The sequence below is a fragment of the Pelophylax lessonae genome (assembly GCF_965119305.1).
Source record: "Pelophylax lessonae genome assembly, chromosome: 8".
Taxonomy (NCBI): Eukaryota; Metazoa; Chordata; class Amphibia; order Anura; family Ranidae; genus Pelophylax; species Pelophylax lessonae.
Genome location: NC_138775.1, coordinates 224,086,254 through 224,104,392, shown reverse-complemented (window position 1 = coordinate 224,104,392; position 18,139 = coordinate 224,086,254). Strand labels below are relative to the sequence as shown.

Here is an 18,139-nt window from a genome sequence, read left to right as displayed (position 1 = left end):
GTACATGGCAGTAACAACAACACAATGTTAGATGTCAGCATGTATTGAATATGCAGAGTGATAAAATTAAATTAAAATAAAATTAATAGAAATGGTGTGTTTCATTATTTGTGCCACTGTAGGGGACCTACTCCCCGACTCCCCTTATCCAGCCATCCAGGCAACTTTATCTGCTATTTGAATCCTTACTAACATTCAACAAGCAAACCGGACTGTTATTACTAAACCTCTTTGACTAACGTATCTGCCGGTGTTTATGACTTATACCTTAATTTAGTTTCCTGAGAAAAAGTTGGGATTAGCCATATTACAGACAGAATAAATCTCTTGTACCTTTTTCAGACCTGATACATAAATATAAACTCCCATCAACTTAATATTATCATTATATCTAAATATGGCACCTCCTTAAAACTAGGAACTTCCTACAGAATTTATTTTACCAGCATCTCTCTTCCATTTTTTGATACAACTGGACCACATAGGCAGAGTATGGCTTTATTTTAAATCTTAGTACATCTCATGACTTTATTAAAACATCAACCATTCTCAAATGGGAAAGAGATTTAGGGCTTTCATTCTCCAACACTGTCTGGCAAAAAGATATTAGAACAACCTCTAAGGTCACACACTATGTGCAGATCATTGGTTACTATTTCATAAAACTATTTATAGAGGGTATTTCACTCCCTATAAACTTTCTAAGATGTATCCAAATACTACTCTTGCCTGCTGGCGTTAATGTAGCTTGCTTGGATCACTAATACACATTCTTTGGTTCTGCCCCTCGGTCAAATACTTCTGGAACCAAACTTATAAGTTAATCTCAGAATTTATGCCTGCTCCCATCTCTCCAGATATAGCTATGGCACTTTTGCACATCAATATAGAATCTATCCCTAAAGAAACTAGAACGCTTATCATTTATAATTTACTCTCGTCCAAACTCAACATTGCAAGAAATTGGAAATCTCTCCACATGCCTAGTATTTCATAAATAATTGAGGATCTTAACCATGTTTGTGGTTTGAAACACCTCTATGCAGAAAAGAATGATAAATGAAAGTCTTTTACTGTAACTTGGAAATGATAGAAGTCACATAGGTTGTACCACTACTAGCCACCTATTGTGCTATAATGTTTACTATCTTGTCTGTGGTTTACTATATATATGGCCATTCTCCCTATTCGAAACTACTGCCATATTTCATGCCTTGCAGAAGTGATTTACACTATGTAATGTTTTAACATACTGATATGAGTTGTTTGTACCTACCGACCCAATATGCACTATGCTGTCTTATCATTCCCTGGTTTTATACTATAGCTTAATGCATGCCATATTTGCTATATTGCTGGATTTAATGTTATTGTACATAAGCTTGCCAAAATTTATACGCCTTTGTAGTTTTTGTGGAATGTTTTTCCTCTTATAATCTTATGTTTTTTGTATTTTCGTACTGTTCATTGTTTGAACCCTATTAAAAATGAATTAAATTAAATAGAAATAGTGCAAAAGTGGGTTAGGGTGGTTAATTGAAGCACTTACTCCTACAATATTAGTGGTGTGCGAAAGTGACATATTTGAGACTAGGGTGTATGCGGATATGGTGCATGAAGGAGTAGTGGACATAAATATTGAGCAGGTGGCCTTCAGCTGTCTAGTAAGAGCTTTTCATTGAAATATGCATATCTGGTATATTGATCTGTTGACAGTCCTTCAAATTGCTTGAAATCTAAGTTTAGATGCATATTGCAACTTAGGGATAATATAGGCGGTACAATAGGTATGGATGAATGAATAGGAGAGATGAGGTAGATTTGGAAGTGTAGTGGGTGAACGTGTACAAGGGTAGGGAGAAGGAGAAGAGGAAGGGGAGTAGGGGTAGTGAAATGGAAAAAAAGGTAAAAAATGAGGAGTGTAAACTAGTAATTGGAAGAGAAAAAGGTAGTTAGTTGGTGTATGTCAGAAGGTGCAGGCTTTGCAAAGCTCAGGTATGAAGGGGGGCCTTTACATAGGGCCCTGTTTAGGTTACTTGGATGGGAGTTGGGGCATTATCTAGGAATATGCTAGGGTTGCTTTAATGTATAGTCAGCAAGCCACGATACTATAAGTGTAAAATGTTGTAGTCTGTCATGGGAGATGTGTATTAGCTCTTCGATTTTCACGAACTTGTTGAACGTTTTTTCAGTGGTTGGATCATGCATGTTGGGTCAGCCACAAAATAGAGTCCTTAGGTAATTAAGGATCTTCAATTAATTCATATGACTTATACAGGACAATGAAATTAAATCAGCAAAAAGGAATTTTGAACAGCAAAAAAGGAAAGCTGGACAAACTATGTAAACGTTGCCACATCTAAACATCAGCTTTATTAATATTAGGGTTTGTACATTGCTGTTTAGTTAAATGAAGTAGTGTTAAGTTTGATCAGAAACTTTTTACCCTAGATGGCCGCTCTGCATTCCGTGCCTTCCTGCAGTCAGAATTCAGTGAGGAGAATTTGGAGTTCTGGATGGCCTGTGAAGAATACAGGAAAACCCGTTCCGTGAACAAACTGCCAGCAAAGGCTCGTCATATCTTCCAAGAATTCATTGACGTTCAGGCTCCTAGAGAAGTAAGTTGAAGAAATATTCACTATTCACTTATACCACAATAAATCTGTCATTTCAAGGATCTAATTACCGAGAGAAAAAGTCTACTGCAGTATATAGTAATTAAAAGGATTATATACAGAAAAAAGAACCAGCCGCTACTGGGATGGCAAGCATGCATATACCCTACCAAATTCAGAGATCCTTTAGTCAAAGGGTCTGCCATCTTTATCCAAAAGATGTGTGTCTGTGAAATGCTCAGATCTCACTGAGTACTTCAGAGCAATGTTCTTAAAGCAGAGTTCCACCCAAAAGTGGAACTTCCGCTCTCTTGTTTCCTCCCCCCTCCGGTGCCACATTTGGCACCTTTCAAGGGGGAGGGGGAAACGGGTACCTTTTTTTGACAGGTACCCTTCCCCACTTCCGGGATATGGCGCCGCGGCGCCGTCCCTCGGAAGCTCGGCCCCCTTCTCCCTCCTCCACCGCCAAGCCAGTAGAAATGCGCAGCGCGCTTCGCACATGCGCAGTAGGGATCCGCCTGAGAAGCCGTAAGGCTTCACTGCCGAGTTCCCTTACTGGCAATGGTGGCGGAAGCACCCGACAGCCGAGGGAAACATCGGCTGCGGTGCCGACATCACTGGACTCCAGGACAGGTAAGTGTCCTAATATTAAAAGTCAGCAGCTACAGTATGTGTACAGTATGTGTAACTGCTGACTTTTAATTTTTGGAGGGGGAGGCGGAACTCCACTTTAACTTATGTGTGTAGCACCTTATTAAAATTAGTGTTAATGAGCACCCCAAGTAAGGATCTTTTAAACTCCAGTAATCCCTAACATGAGAACAGTTAGTATCAATACCTCATCATTTTCCTTGTAACCCAACTGTGTTAATTGAAAAAAGATATGTAGCCAGACAGCCACTGTGCTAACAACCCCTATATTCATAGTCTTAACTCCACTTTCCTGTTATAGCAGTTTTGCAGGGCGTCTATATATAACTGCAGATCAGTCACTGATATGGGTGCCTAAACAAAATAGCCGACAGGGGACATTCCTCCATTCACCTGGATGGGGGAATATTCCAGGTTGTATGACTAGACTTAAGCTGGATACACACTATCCAACTTTTGTTGGTAAATTTCCTTCAGATTTACCTTTTCTATGTAGTGCAAGGGCCTGCCAGATTGCATACAAATTGAAACTGTTTAGGTTTGACCTCATATTATCTGGTTTTGGTAAGTCTAAAGGAAAAAGTCTTCAGAAAATCTTATTGTGTGTATGGCCCATTAGGCACAAACTATGTTAGGAGAGACTGCAGGTGCTGAAAATATAACTTAATATGTCTCAAGAAAGATGGGTAAGGTGAGACATGATTGAAACCTATAAATATGGTTCAGGAGGGCAGTAGCTAACATCAAGAACAATGAGGCATGACCTTAAACTTACAGCAGTAACTTCAAAACTAATCTTAGAAAGTATTATTTTCTAGTAGTTGATACTTGGAACAGATTTCCAGCAGAGGTAGTAAGTCAGTAAACAGTTGTGAATTTGAACATGCTTTGGACAAACATAGATCTATACTCAGACAAAACTGTTTTTTTTTTTTAAAAAAGAGGCAGATTCGAAACTCCTATATTTCTGTGTTTGCTGTCTTTCATGTTCTTGGTCTCTTTCACCCATTCTGGGGCACTCTCTTAGCATATAGCCATTAGTACAGGTAAACAATCATTTCTTTAAAAATAACAGCTTCTCAAAATACCCAACATCAACTGAAACTGTGAAAGGAATAATTATGTTACTATTGGAGTTTAGAGATGATAGACAAGATACAATACAATCTCAGAGCAAAAGTTCAGGGCACATTGAAGAATGTTTGTCATACATTGGATTAGCCTTTCTCAAATTAAAACATATCTCCAGGTCTCAGGGAACCCCTGCTAAAACCAATTCATTGACAGTCACTAGGGAAAATTGGCTCTTACATTGGTGGTCAGTTGGAAGAATGGTTCGATTATCACCCTTACAGACAGGTAAAAAGATCTCAGATGTCATGCTGTCGGCTCTGCCAAGTGGCACTGGCCCGAAACTATACAGGCACCATCAAATAGGAAGTCAGTTAGTTACAGCTCAAGGAACCCCTAGCAGCCTTTGGTGGAACCCTAGGGACCCAAGAAGCCCTGGATGAGAAAGACTGCTCTGAATATATACTGTATATACAGTATCTCACAAAAGTGAGTACACCCCTCACATTTTTGTAAATATTTTATTATATCTTCTCATGTGACAACACTGAAGAAATGACACTTTGCTACAATGTAAAGTAGTTAGTGTACAGCTTGTATAACAGTGTAAATTTGCTGTCCCCTCAAAGCAACTCAGCACACAGCCATTAATGTCTAAACCGCTGGCAACAAAAGTGAGTACACCCTTAAGTAAAAATGTCCAAATTGTGCCCAATTAGCCATTTTCCCTCTCCGGTGTCACGTGACTCGTTAGTGTTACAAGGTCTCAAGGTGTTACATGGCAAAGGACTCTCTGAGGATCTGAAGAAAATAATTGTTGCTCTACATAAAAATGGCCTAGGCTATAAGAAGATTGCCAAGACCCTGAAACCGAGCTGCGGCACAGTGGCCAAGACCATACAGCGGTTTAACAGGACAGGTTCCACTCAGAACAGGCCTCGCCATGGTCGACCAAAGAGGTTGAGTGCACGTGCTCAGCGTAATATCCAGAGGTTGTCTTTGGGAAATAGACGTATGAGTGCTGCCAGCATTGCTGCAGAGGTTGAAGGGGTGGGGGGTCAGCCTGTCAGTGCTCAGACCATACGCAGCACACTGCATCAAATTGGTCTGCATGGCTGTCGTCCCAGAAGGTAGCATCTTCTAAAGATGATGCACAAGAAAGCTCGCAAACAGTTTGCTGAAGACAAGCAGACTAAGGAAATATATATGGAACCATGTCCTGTGGTCTGATGAGACCAAGATAAGCTTATTTGCTTCAAATGGTATCAAGCGTCTGTGGTGGCAACCAGGTGAGCAGTACAAAGTGTGTCTTGCCTACAGTCAAGCATGGCAGTGGGAGTGTCATTGTCTGGGGCTGCATGAGTGCTGCCAGCACTGGGGAGCTACAGTTCATTGAGGGAACCATGAATGCCAACATGTAGAATGACATACTGAAGAAGAGCATGATCCCTTCCCTTTGAAGACTGGGCTGCAGGGCAGTATTCCAACATGATAATGACCCCAAATATGCCTCCAAGATGACCACTACCTTGATAAAGAAGCTGACGGTAAAGGTTACAGACTGGCCAAGCATGTCTCCAGACCTAAATCCTATTGAGCATCTGTGGAGCATCCTCAAACAGAAGGTGGAGGAGCGCAAGGTCTCTAACATCCACCAGCTTTGTGATGTTATCATGGAGGAGTGAAAGAGGACTCCAGTAGCAACCTGTGAAGCTCTGGTGAACTTCAGGCCCAAGAGGGTTAAGGCAGTGCTGGAAAATAATGGTGGCCACACAAAATATTTACACTTTGGGCCCAATTTGGACATTTCCACTAAGGGGTGTACTCACTTTTGTTGCCAGAGGTTTAAACATTAATGGCTGTGTGTTGAGTTATTTTGGGGGGGGGGGGGCAGCAAATTGACACTGTCGTACAAGCTGTGCACTCACTACTTTACATTGTAGCAAAGTGTCATTTATTCAGTTTTGTCACAGGAAAAGATATAATACAATATTTACAAAAATGTGAGGGGTGTACTCACTTTTGTGAGATACTGTATATACAGCATATATTCAAATCATCCTATTGCCTGTGTATGCATGTATGTATATATATATATATATATATATGTATATATATATATATATTTATATATATATACTGTATTTATATCTAAGTAGCACTACCCCTGCAGGAGCCGCTTGAGTATATTTGGCTCTGTTCTCTGCCTCTCAACCCCACCGATTCGGTGCACTGAATTAACCCTTAAGTCATATAGCGACTAGAGTCCTGGCGGGTGTAGATAGGGCCCTTATGTCTTTAGTTAGCCTTGTGGGGATGTCCTTTTAGCAAAGTAAACAAGGTGTATTCAGGGGTGTCCTGGTAGGCAGAGGTGATGCAAATTGTGTTGGCAGTATCCAGGTAAGCAAGGCATATACTATCACTGCTCAGCAGTGTAAGAGTATCACAGGTTCTCTTAATTAGGTAAAGCAAAGAAACAATATTGGGGCTGTATGCAGCTTTCTGGCTTATGGAAGATTGGGCAAGTGCCCCCTCACCAATCCTTCGCCAGTAGGCCCAAAGGTAAAGATGTCCTGGGACAGATTCTTCAGGTTGCCCTACTGGCTACCTAATCACTGGAACCCCTCATGCTTTCAGGAACGCCTGGAGATGCACCTGGGGGTCCCTCTCTGGTGGGATGTTCACAATCAAATGACTCTTGGAGCTGTGGCAGGACAGTCACACCGACCGAGAAGCAGCAGCCACCTCACTCCTGTCCAGTCTTCCCCTTGCCTCACGGTGAGTGAGTAGCTCCCAGGCAGCCTTGTGGTTTCTTCTTCTCCCCTCAAGAGTGAGCATGCTAGGGGTGGGTAGTTCTGCCCCCTAGGGATCACAATGGGGCTGCTGGTGCTAGGGAATACATTTCCCAGAGTCCTTTGCTGTTCCTGCAGTCATGCGCTTATTGGCTCTCCTCCTCCTGCCAACTGGAAAGCATGATCGAGAGCAAGGTGGGTGGCTGCTCGAATACTGTACAGTGTCATTGAGGAGAGCGGGGCAATCTCCCGCAGCAGCTGATAGGCTCTCTCCCTGAGTCTGTGTCTAAGGTAGTATGTTAACAATTAAGGGGGGCATACACTGAGTGGTTTTCGGCCAGTTCTTTTAAGAAATTTGATCAATGTGTGTTACTGTTGGCAACACTCAACACCCTGTGATTGAAAAATCAATGGAGTGTGGTGGAAAAGTGTCAGTCAAAGCACATTCTGTTTATCACACAGATGCAGGCAATGTTCGCCTATTTTGATTGCCGGTTGTCAGGATACAATGGTTGCAGCAGTAGATTCATCCATTTGTACTGTTTATAAGAACAGTTTTCCATGACAGCGTTTCCAAAAGCTCAGCAGACCTCTAATTACTGCTGTGGAATACATTTCAAAACACAGACACTGTGAAAAGCTACAGGAAGTGAGAAGAAATCTCTCCAAAGTTAAGGGAAATTACCTCTTAGAAAGTTGTCACCAGAACAAAAATCCCCTTTTTTGGAAGATTCCTCCCTAGCTTCTGTTTTGTTGACAGCTGTGAAATTTGTATTTCTTATCACTTTCACCCAGACAAATGGAAAAGGCCACCCGGCAGGGACACAGACAGCAGGGTAATCCTGAAAAGGATTCTATCCCTTTCCAACTTTATTCAAAGCATTTGACTACAGAAACATTTGAACAAAGAACTCACACCCAGTGATATTACACAGGTCACTGAATTTAGATATGTCATATCCTTTTATTTTTTAGTAGCAGAGTACACAAGTCATTGTAGTACACAAGTTTACATGGGAAATCATAGACAATGATTACATTAGATAATCCTAATATTATTATGCAACTAAAGCTGGCCATAGATGTCTCAATTTTCAACAGATTCCTTTGGAAATTCCCTGTTAGCACCACTGGACTTGACAAAAGTCAATGTAAGAAATTGACTGTGCCAGGTGGAAATTATCAGCCGGATGCCGTGAGTACCTGAATACAATAGCTAGTAGTGGAGATTCTTATATCCAAGCTGTTTAGCAAAGATAGAGGAATCTACTCATTTTATAATGTTCAGCCTATGTATGGCTGATCTAAAACATAAAAAAAGGAACTTGAGCTTGGTTCCACCCCCTTTCACCTCCTGAGTTTCTGTTGACCCTTTAATGTGATAGGCAGCTTTACTGACCAGTAGGTAGACTTAGCCCCTTTTCAACGGGCGCCTCCCTCTTGCGGACTCTGCTTGCTCAGCAGGGGATTGCTCCGCAGATCCACGCTGAGCAGGCGGATAACAGGTCCTGTCCGCTGTGCAGAGCGGACATGGACACAGTCCTGTTCAACTCTATGGGGAAATCGGGGGGAAATAGACCGCCTGTCCATTTTCATCTGATCCTATCCGATCTGCCAGACAGATAGAAAATAGGACCACCATCCGTCTGGATTTTGCTGGCAGGATTGGATTGGATATCTGCTGACATCCATCGCTCTGTAGGGGAGACTGGAGGGTCCGATCAGGTCCCAGGGGGACCTGATTGGAAAGCCTGTGTGGAAGGACCCTTAGGAAGCAGAAGAGGATGGCTTGCGCTTTAATTTAACAAGGGAAGGTTAAGATTCGTATGCGATTTTCGCAGCCTATGTGTTTGGATCTACAGATATTGTTAATATGTGGATTTTACTATTAGTAATCTCTGCTTATGTATTTTTTCATATGTTTAGTTTGAATTGCCAATGGTAATACAGGTTTGCTGCTGTACTGAGAGTGATTTGTAGGCTGAAATTGCTAGTAGTTGCCCCTATCTTCAGTCCTTCTAAGTCAACGAGACCCCTAATCTGCATATATGTTCTGATTCAGTGACTGATAAAGTTTTGGAGCCATCAATGTGATAGCCAGACAGCTAGCATTTTTAGAAGCAAGAGTCAACAGCAACCATAACGAAAGCCTATTTCCCTCAATACAAATTTGTTATCTACACGTTGCACTTCATGTCCTTCCACTTTCCACTCATCTGACATCACTTAGATTGTGACTTTGCATGTCATTAGCTTTGTCTTACTTTGTCTTCCCCTATTTGCACAAAACTCCCACAGACAAATATAGAATTATATAGAGACTACGCACGCTGATAAAAATAATTCCCGAGCAACGTTTTTCTTCCATAAGGTCAGAAGATGCCTTTATTTCTGCTATACCTCTAGCGGTGATTCAGGCAAAGTATAGTTCATTCTTTTGAACCCACATGAATCATAAATCATAAGCTTTCAACTCACTTCCTTAATTTATAGATGCTGAAAGTTTTATACCGGCCTGGGAATTATTCTTCAGACTCAAAGATTAACCACCAAAAAAACTATGCTGAGGTTTTGATGCTGGAGGAGAAAATACCATCTGAATATGTATTGGTGGATTAGTTAAGCTACTTGATGTGCTGAATCAATATGCATCACTTCCTATGCTATTCAAACTGATGCTCTAATTTTCTGAACAAGCATAGTAAAATTATAAATAAGTCATGTAAAGCTGATTATAGATTCCGCTGCCGTTTATGCACACAGACTAAGAAACAAAAACAGCTTAATCTGTGCACACAAAATGCAAGCAGATGGTAAACGACTAGTTATCAGTATTGCCTGCGGTCTTCCTGTACCCCCCCTCTCCCACACCCCATTTACTGACCTACTGTATCTTGGTAGAGGAGTAGGGCCTCATGTCAGAGCAGCCCCTCTAATGACTGGTGATTTGATAACTGGGGAATCAATAGGGGCGTAACTACAGGGGTTGCAATTGCAACCAGGCTCCACGCTCCAGGGGGGCCTGTGCGGCTCCCCTGTACACCTGGATAGGAGGGGCGGCGGGGGGCAGCATGTAGAGAAATCACTGTCCTCCCTTTTCCTCCTGTAACTGCAGGAGGAAAATGGAGGAGATTGGTTCCTCTCTATGCAGCCCCCGCCACTCCTCCTATCCAGTTCTCTTGTGTTCTGCTGTCTCTGGCCCCCTGTGTGCTCCCCTGGCCCCCAGCACCCTACTGAGCTGCCCCCCCCCACTGTGCTCCTTTACTTCTCCTGCCGGCTGCTGCAGGGGATCTGTCACAATAGAGAACCAGTAAGGGGTCTGTAAATATGTAATTTACCAGCTCCTTCCTTTTCTAAATGGTCAGTGACATTGTAAAAAAAAAATGAATTGATAAAAAATAATACAATTAAAATACCAAATAATAAAAACTACTGACACCAGTGGTCACACTTGCGACCAGGCCCTGGCATTCCACCAATGTGGGGAGGCCCCCTGCAGAACTTGGGGGTCCACTGCAGAACTTGTGAAAGGGTCCCGCTGTGGGATTGTAATAAAGGGCCCTGCAACGAGAGTAAGGGTCCCAGGATCAATGGGAAGAGCCCCAGGCTTGAAGGGAAGGCCCCCATCATGGTTTCTTGCACAGGGGCACTGAAGATTCCACAGACGCCTCTGTGGGGAATATTTATGAAGCAGTAAGGCCTGGTTCAGACCTATGCATTTTTTTTAGTGCATTTTCAGTTTTACAGAAACACACTACAGTCCATTTAACATGGTTTCCAATGGGTCACATTTACATCTGTGCAAAAGACCAGGACTTCTATCTGGTTTTTGATTCCAAAGACTTCAATGGACCTAAAACATGTATGAAAAAAACTCAAAATGCACCTGGAATATGCAAACTGCAATCTGCATAGGTGTGAACCAGGCCTAAGAGGAGGCAGGGGTCCACAGATTACACGAAGTAGAAGCAGGAACATTTTTGTGCTGTAGCCCTTCAATTACAGCTTCCTCCTTAGCAAGGAGAAAAATAAGCCACAGAGTGGTGAAATCTCATTCCAAACCTTCTGAGACTCTAAGTCAGAGGTTGGTTGATTTACTAAAATTGGACAGTGCAAAAACTGGTGCAGCTCTGTAAAACCAATCAGCTTCCAGTTTTCTTTGTCAAAGCCTAACCCAAAGTGATTGTAAAGTCTCGTTTTTTTTAAATAACAAACATGTAATACTTACCCGCTCTGTGCAGTTGGTTTTGCACAGAGCAGCCCGGATCCCCCTCTTCACTATTCACTTTGCTATCTTGGCCCCTCCCTCCTGTAGTGTGCCACCACAGCAAGCAGCTTGTTATGGGGGCACCCGTTCCCCTCTCTCTCCTGATTGGGTAACTGACTTTGATTGACAGCCGCTGGAGCCAATGGTGCCATGGCTGTGTCTCAGCCAATCAGGAAGGAGAGTCCCAAACAGCTGAGGGACTTGTGGACATCGCTGGAGAGAGATGGGGCTCAGGTAAGTATTAGGGGGGACTGGGGGGGGGCTGCTACACACAGAAGGCTTTTTATCTTAATGCAGAGAATGCATTAAGATAAAAAACCTTCAGACTTTACAACTCCTTTAACCACTTAAAGACCAGCCCCCGCAGATATACTGCGGCAGGCTGGCTCTTCTGCGCAAACCACCGTATGGGAACGCCGGCTCACGGGGATGCAGTTCTCGGGTGCACGCACCCGCTCTCTAGCCCTGTAGCTAAGCAACTGGTCCAGCGGCTGTGATGGCTGCCAGGAACCCAGCGATCGCTGCAGGGACTGACAGAAGGCGGTGTGCCGTTGTAAACATGGCACTCCGCTCATCTGTCACTGATTGAAACAGGGCTCCTGTGTTCCTGTTATTTCGGAACACAGGAGCCCTGTTTCCATCCACCAAGTCTGCCCCCCACACAGTTAGAATCACCCCATAGGTACATATTTCACCCTTTGATCGCCCCTGGTGTTCACCCCTTCCCTGCCAGTGTCATTATTACAGTAACAGTGCATATTTTTAGCACTGATTACTGTAGTAATGTCACTGGTCCCCCCCAAAAGTGTAAAAAATGTCAGTTAGGGGTCTGATCTGTCCGCTGCAATGTCGCAGTCCCGCTAAAAATCACAGATTGACGCCATTACTAGTAAAAATAAATAAATAAATAAAAATGACATAAATCTTTCCCCTAGTTTGTAGACGCGATAATATTTGCGCAAATAAATTAAAATACACTTATTGGGATTTTTTTTACCAAAAATATGTGGCAAAATACAAATTGGCCAAAAATGATAAAAAATTTAGATTTAAAAATGTTTTTAATTGGGGATGTTATATAGCAGAAAGTGAAAAATACTGCTTTTTTTTTTTCAAAATTGTCGCTCTTTTTTTGTTTATAGCGCATAATCAAAAAAACGCAGAGGTGATCAAACGCCACCAAAAGAAAGCCCTGTTTGTGGGGGGAAAAAAGGACATTAATTTTATTTGAGTACAGCGTTGCAGGACCGCACAGTTGTCAGTTAAAGTAACGCAATGCCGAATCACAAAAAATGGCCTGGTTGTTAAGGGGGCAAATCCTTCCGGTCCAGAAGCGGTTAACAAGGTGAAGTTTGAAGCTGATTGGCTACCATGCACAGCAGCACCTGATTTAGCACTCTCCAGTTTTAGTATATCAACCCCAGTGTGCCCTAGATGATCCTTGTTGATATTCTGCTCTGCTAATAGTTTCAGAACCAGAGAAGAGTGATTAGTCAAAGTCACATGTCATGAAATACAGTGTTGTTAGGAGGAATTCAAAACCAAGGGTAGATTTTTCTGGGTACTACCTGGGCACAATTACATTTCTAGATGTTCCTTATAGATATCACATTTTTACTGTTTGAGTTCAGGCCCACTTTAAACAGGAAATTCAGTCTCCTCTAGATTTGGCTCTGTCACCTGGCACCACGTTCTTTGTTGCTCTGGCATCTAAGCAAATGTGCTGAAAGTACCTGCTCAGACTTTAGTTCTGTGTGTGAGAAACGCAAGTGCTGCATCACAGCAAAAAAAATACTATAAGGTTAAAAAAATATACAACAGTTGGGTCATTCCGATCAACATTCTCGGTGATCCAACTGTTGTACCTTTTTCTAATGTGTACCTGGTTCAATAAAGCTTTTTGGAAAAAAAAATAAAAATATATCCAAATGTGAGAAAGGGGGGAGAAAGTAGGGAAAAGTAAGTGTAAATCTATATAGAATAAAATTAAACACAGCGCTAGCATAAACAATGTACCATGTGTCTTCAAGAATATCAATAATAAATATATAGTGTGCACAATATAAATGATTCAATATAACACATATTGTGATGTGAAAAAGTCCAAAATTTAGTCAATAAAGTGCATAGTGCTCCAGTGTAAAATAGGAAATCACAAGTGCTCCAGGTGATCGTGACCCCTCCAGGTACCCCACTCACCAGAACAACTCGACCATGGGAAGGGTCAGGAAAGCCTATAATCAATGGAATGTAATGATGCACCAGGACTTCTCCTATAGTATGCCAGGTAATAAAAAAAATGGTTCTTTCCATGGATGGTCCGAGATTCCTCCACTAACCCAATATCAGAAAGAAAAAGCCATGGATAGTGAAGTATTTTATGGTATTTTTATTTTTAAACCCAAAAAAACATACTCACAAACATCAGAAGTAGGATCGCAGTGTATATCAATACAGAAATCCTGCGAGCGCCGCTATGGCGTGCGTCCTATGGTCGATCCAGGAAGTTAACCGGAAGTGACGATTCCAAGAGTGCCGTACCGCAAGTGCGTCCTTCACTATCCGTGGCTTTTTCTTTCTGATATTGGGTTTGTGGAGGAATCTCGGACCATCCTTGGCAAGAACCATTTTTTTATTACCTGGCATACTATAGGAGAAGTCCTGGTGCATCATTACATTCCATTGATTATAGGCTTCCCAGGGTCGAGTTGTTCTGGTGAGTGGGGTACCTGGAGGGGTCACGATCACCTGGAGCACTTATGATTTCCTATTTTACACTGGAGCACTATGCACTTTATTGATTCAATTTTGGACTTTTTCACATCACAATATGTGTTATATTGTATCATTTATATTGTGCCCACTATATATTTATTATTGATATTCTTGAAGACACATGGTACATTGTTTATGCTAGCGCTGTGTTTAATTTTATTCTATATAGATTTTCTAAGTTTTTTTACTTAGTGAAGCAGCAGCTGCAATTTTTCTTTTCTTTTATTTAATTTATTGTGAGCGCAGGTTTATATCACTTCACCGTTTAAGTGTGAATTTAGGTTGTCACAAAATGACAGATGCAACTAGTTTTGTATAAATAGGAAATTTATAGGCCAAAGTGTATCTCTACCCTAAACTGTATTCTTTTGGTTTTGGATCGAATAAGGAATGCCTAAAATCCTCTCTTATCCATTTATAAGATTTTTTTCCACCATCTGTGTCCCATTGCAGAGATTTTCCCTTCACTTCCCATCCCAAAGCCAAAAGCCCAATCCCAAAGCCAAACAGGAAGTGAGAGGAATTCCCTGCAAATTAAGGGAATTCCTTGGGGACCCCCAGGTCACGAGAACTACTGTCCCCATTTCAAGATGTCCCCTCTATTACTTTTCTGGGAACAACCCAAAATTTTGATTTTGTTTTACTTTATCTTTCAATGATAATGGTAAACAGAACAAATAGAAAGGGGGAATCTCCTCTCCCGCTCTATCCAATCTAATCCTTCTACACTCTATGGGATAATGGTCACCAGGGCAAAAAAAGAGGATGAGTCTTCGCAGTAGGGACACAGACAGCAATGAAAACTTGACAAAGGTTCCATTCATTCCCTACTCTACTTCATAGAACATAACAGTTTTGTTACTCACTGGTGAAGTTATCTCACTTGAATAGAAAGGAGTACAAACTAATTCTTGGATCCCAAGTAGAATAGTCATGTTGACTAGCAGTCCTCTTTGCTTCTCCACATAAATCTTACATTTATAAAGTAAGTCCTGTTAGGATAAAGTTTTTCTGTTGCAACTGTAAATCAGAAAATCCATAATGATATAGTGATGTCAACAATCTGTATGATTACAAGTAGAGCTCTCACTGCCTGTCTTTCTCAACTGCAATTCTCAACTTTATTTGGTCGGTTTTGAAAAATCATTAGAGAACCCTGCAGATCTTAAGCTAATTATTACCAGTGTGCCTGAACCTCCTATCCCCCCTAAGATATTTCGAACTGTGAGAATGGATTTTTTTTTTTTTTTTTAATGCAGAGTGCTTATATTACTAACTTTCTCTACTGTGACATAATTAGCAGCCTCTCCTTCCTCTCTCCTAGGGGTAGATTTATTAAAGACAAAGAGACTATGCACTTTGAAAAGTGCAGGTGCCCTCTGCAAGTGCAGTTGCTCCAGAGTTTAGTAAATGAGGTAAGGCTTTACCTTGCAAAGAGTACCCAATTGCGTGCAAGGAAAATAAACAAAACAAAAACAGCATTTTTGCTTGCACATGATTGGATAATGGAAGTCAGCAGAGCTTCTGCTCATTTACTAAGCTCTGGAGCAGCTGCACTTGCAGAGCGAAACTGCACTTTGCAAAGTGCACAGTCTTTTTGCCTTTAGTAAATCAACCCCTTATGGTCTACATTTAGTGGAAGTGTGCTTCGGGACATCCTACATCTTATCCTGGTGATATAGGCATGTGCATTGTGCAATGAAAATACAGCGCCTTTGAGCCACATACAGCTATAATTGGAGCTAGTCCTTGGGAGAGTTTGAGGAAGTGATTTGGACAGTGTCTTTATTGGCAGGGGAGCAGTGTACTCCCTTTGCCATTACCCAGTATGACATTTAAAGAGTGAGGTAGTGGAGGGGCCTGCATTTTGGCATTCCCTGTAAGGCGAGAGTACTGAGCAACCTAAAGCACGTAGGAAACCAATCACCTGCTGCAAAGGATACCCATGGTAGCAACCAGCAAGAAAATGAAAAGAAGGAGCAGCTAAAAACAGCAATATTATTAGCAGTGATACATTTTCTCCAAACTTCTCAATATAGGTAATTCTCAAAACAACTTTTGTTTTTGCAGGCATGTCTGGAGTTCAACTTCTGTGCAGTTCTGTGTGGTCTGTAGGAAACAATCTGCTCAAAATTAAGGATCTTAGCCAAAAGCCTCATACACACTAGAAGGTTTTTATTTTTTTTTTTCAGTTCAACCCAGCAGGGCTGAATGAAAAAAAAACTGACAGCCTAATGAGAAGCCCCAGTATTAAGTATCCAATGTTAGTACAGCATACTGCTGTTCTCATGTTCGGACAGGGGTGCGGCCCCCTGCCAGAACACTCTGGTCAGTGCTCTGAGCCATTGACTCAGATTAGTTTTTTGGAGCAGATCGGCAGACCTTTTTCAGTCATGCCCTTTCTGTCGTACCGACTCCAGTACACACGGGCCGAATGTCGGCTGCTTTCTATTGAACCATCTGAAGCCACCTGACATTCACCCCATGTGTACTAGGTATAAATGTACCAAGGGGGATTCATTTCTGCTTTATGTATGAAAAATGGTTGCTTAATTATACTAAGACATCTAAAATAAACAATTGAGTAACCATATAAAGCCAAAATAAGTGAGCTAAGGCATTCCAAAAGCTTGCATCTTTTTTAACTTAAGTTAGCCAAAAGGGATATCACTTAAACTTACCTTGATTCATTAATAATGACCACACAATACAATACTCTATTACATATATGTTTTAGAAATATATCCAACCCTCACCTTGTACACTCACTATGTTTAAACTTTGCTTTTCAAAAGGTGAATATTGATTTCCCAACTCGAGAAATGACTAAGCGAAATCTGCAGCACCCAACATTGTCGTGTTTTGATCTGGCCCAGTTGAGAGTACGCAGTCTAATGGAAAGGGATTCCTACCCAAGGTTTCTCCGATCTCAAATCTACAATGACCTACTCAGCCACACGCAGAAGAGTCCATGCTAGTTCTACATGTGGTTTCAGAGACTTGTTGATCACTTGGCCCATCTCAAGAACAATCTTGCACTATGGCAAGAAGAACAGAGGTGACCCAGATATTACTGCTTCTGACAATTAAGCGTCTTCACTGCCAACAATAATATCTCATCATCATCATCTGGCTATTTTGAATCAACCTGTGGCTCCATTGGATGTTTTCATCCTTGCAGATCAGTGGACAGAGGAAATTCTGGGTTTCTAAAGAGGTGGGAGCAACGTAGAAGATTCCTGATCCTGCCAACGTTGCAAAACACATGTATCTTTACTTGTTGATTACCATAGCTAATGCTTGAATTCCATCCTTAATTCCATCACATTAATTCAATCAACATGTTCAGGCGCACATATTTAATTACCGCATATGTCATATCTGATTGTTATGTCTAATAGGCAAATATTTCAACAAACAAGCCAAAAATGTTATAATTTAGGTTGACTTGAAATGTTCATTGTGTGTAAAAACAATGGCTGGTCTGAAGGGTAGAAAGTGGTTGTACGGCATGTGAGAAATGTAATTAAATGAATGTTAAATTTCTTAATAATTGGAAAGGCTTCAGGGTCATCTGAAAAGTGACTATGTAAGGCTGTTTCTCCCAGCTGTGAATGCACATTAGGACAAGAGCAAACTGGCAAGGAGTACACTTAAAACAAAGATTACCTTATATAAAAATAGGTTATTATTTATACATTCATAAGTACACATTTCGGAAGCTTTTTCGAAATGAAAACACTTGAAGTCATGCTTTCTTTATAAGATAAGATCTCCCAAGGTAACCAGAATTCTATATATGAGGCTATAGTTAGCTTTCAGTCTTCATAATATCAACATGGCTGCTTGCATAAGCAGGTATATTAAGCTATTCAGATAATCTGGATTAAATAAGCATTTCAAGTTCGATGAAAAACAGAAACTATTACACAAGTACATGTGTATAATACTAGCAGAAACTTTATTCA

General features: G+C 41.3%; 1 protein-coding gene across 4 annotated transcripts in view; it reads left to right on the top strand.

Annotated features, from left to right (window-relative positions):
* The window catches only part of LOC309562386 (regulator of G-protein signaling 8-like), an 85,969-nt gene extending 68,123 nt beyond the window's left edge, over positions 1-17,846 (top strand). For all 4 annotated transcript variants that reach the window (XM_082266583.1, XM_082266584.1, XM_082266585.1 and 1 more), the window contains exons 4-5: positions 2,452-2,618; positions 16,967-17,846. In XM_082266583.1, the coding sequence (XP_082122709.1) occupies positions 2,452-2,618; positions 16,967-17,149 (350 nt within the window). In that variant the 3' untranslated portion in view covers positions 17,150-17,846. The remainder of the gene's footprint in view (positions 1-2,451; positions 2,619-16,966) is intronic.
* Positions 17,847-18,139: the final 293 nt, after the last annotated feature.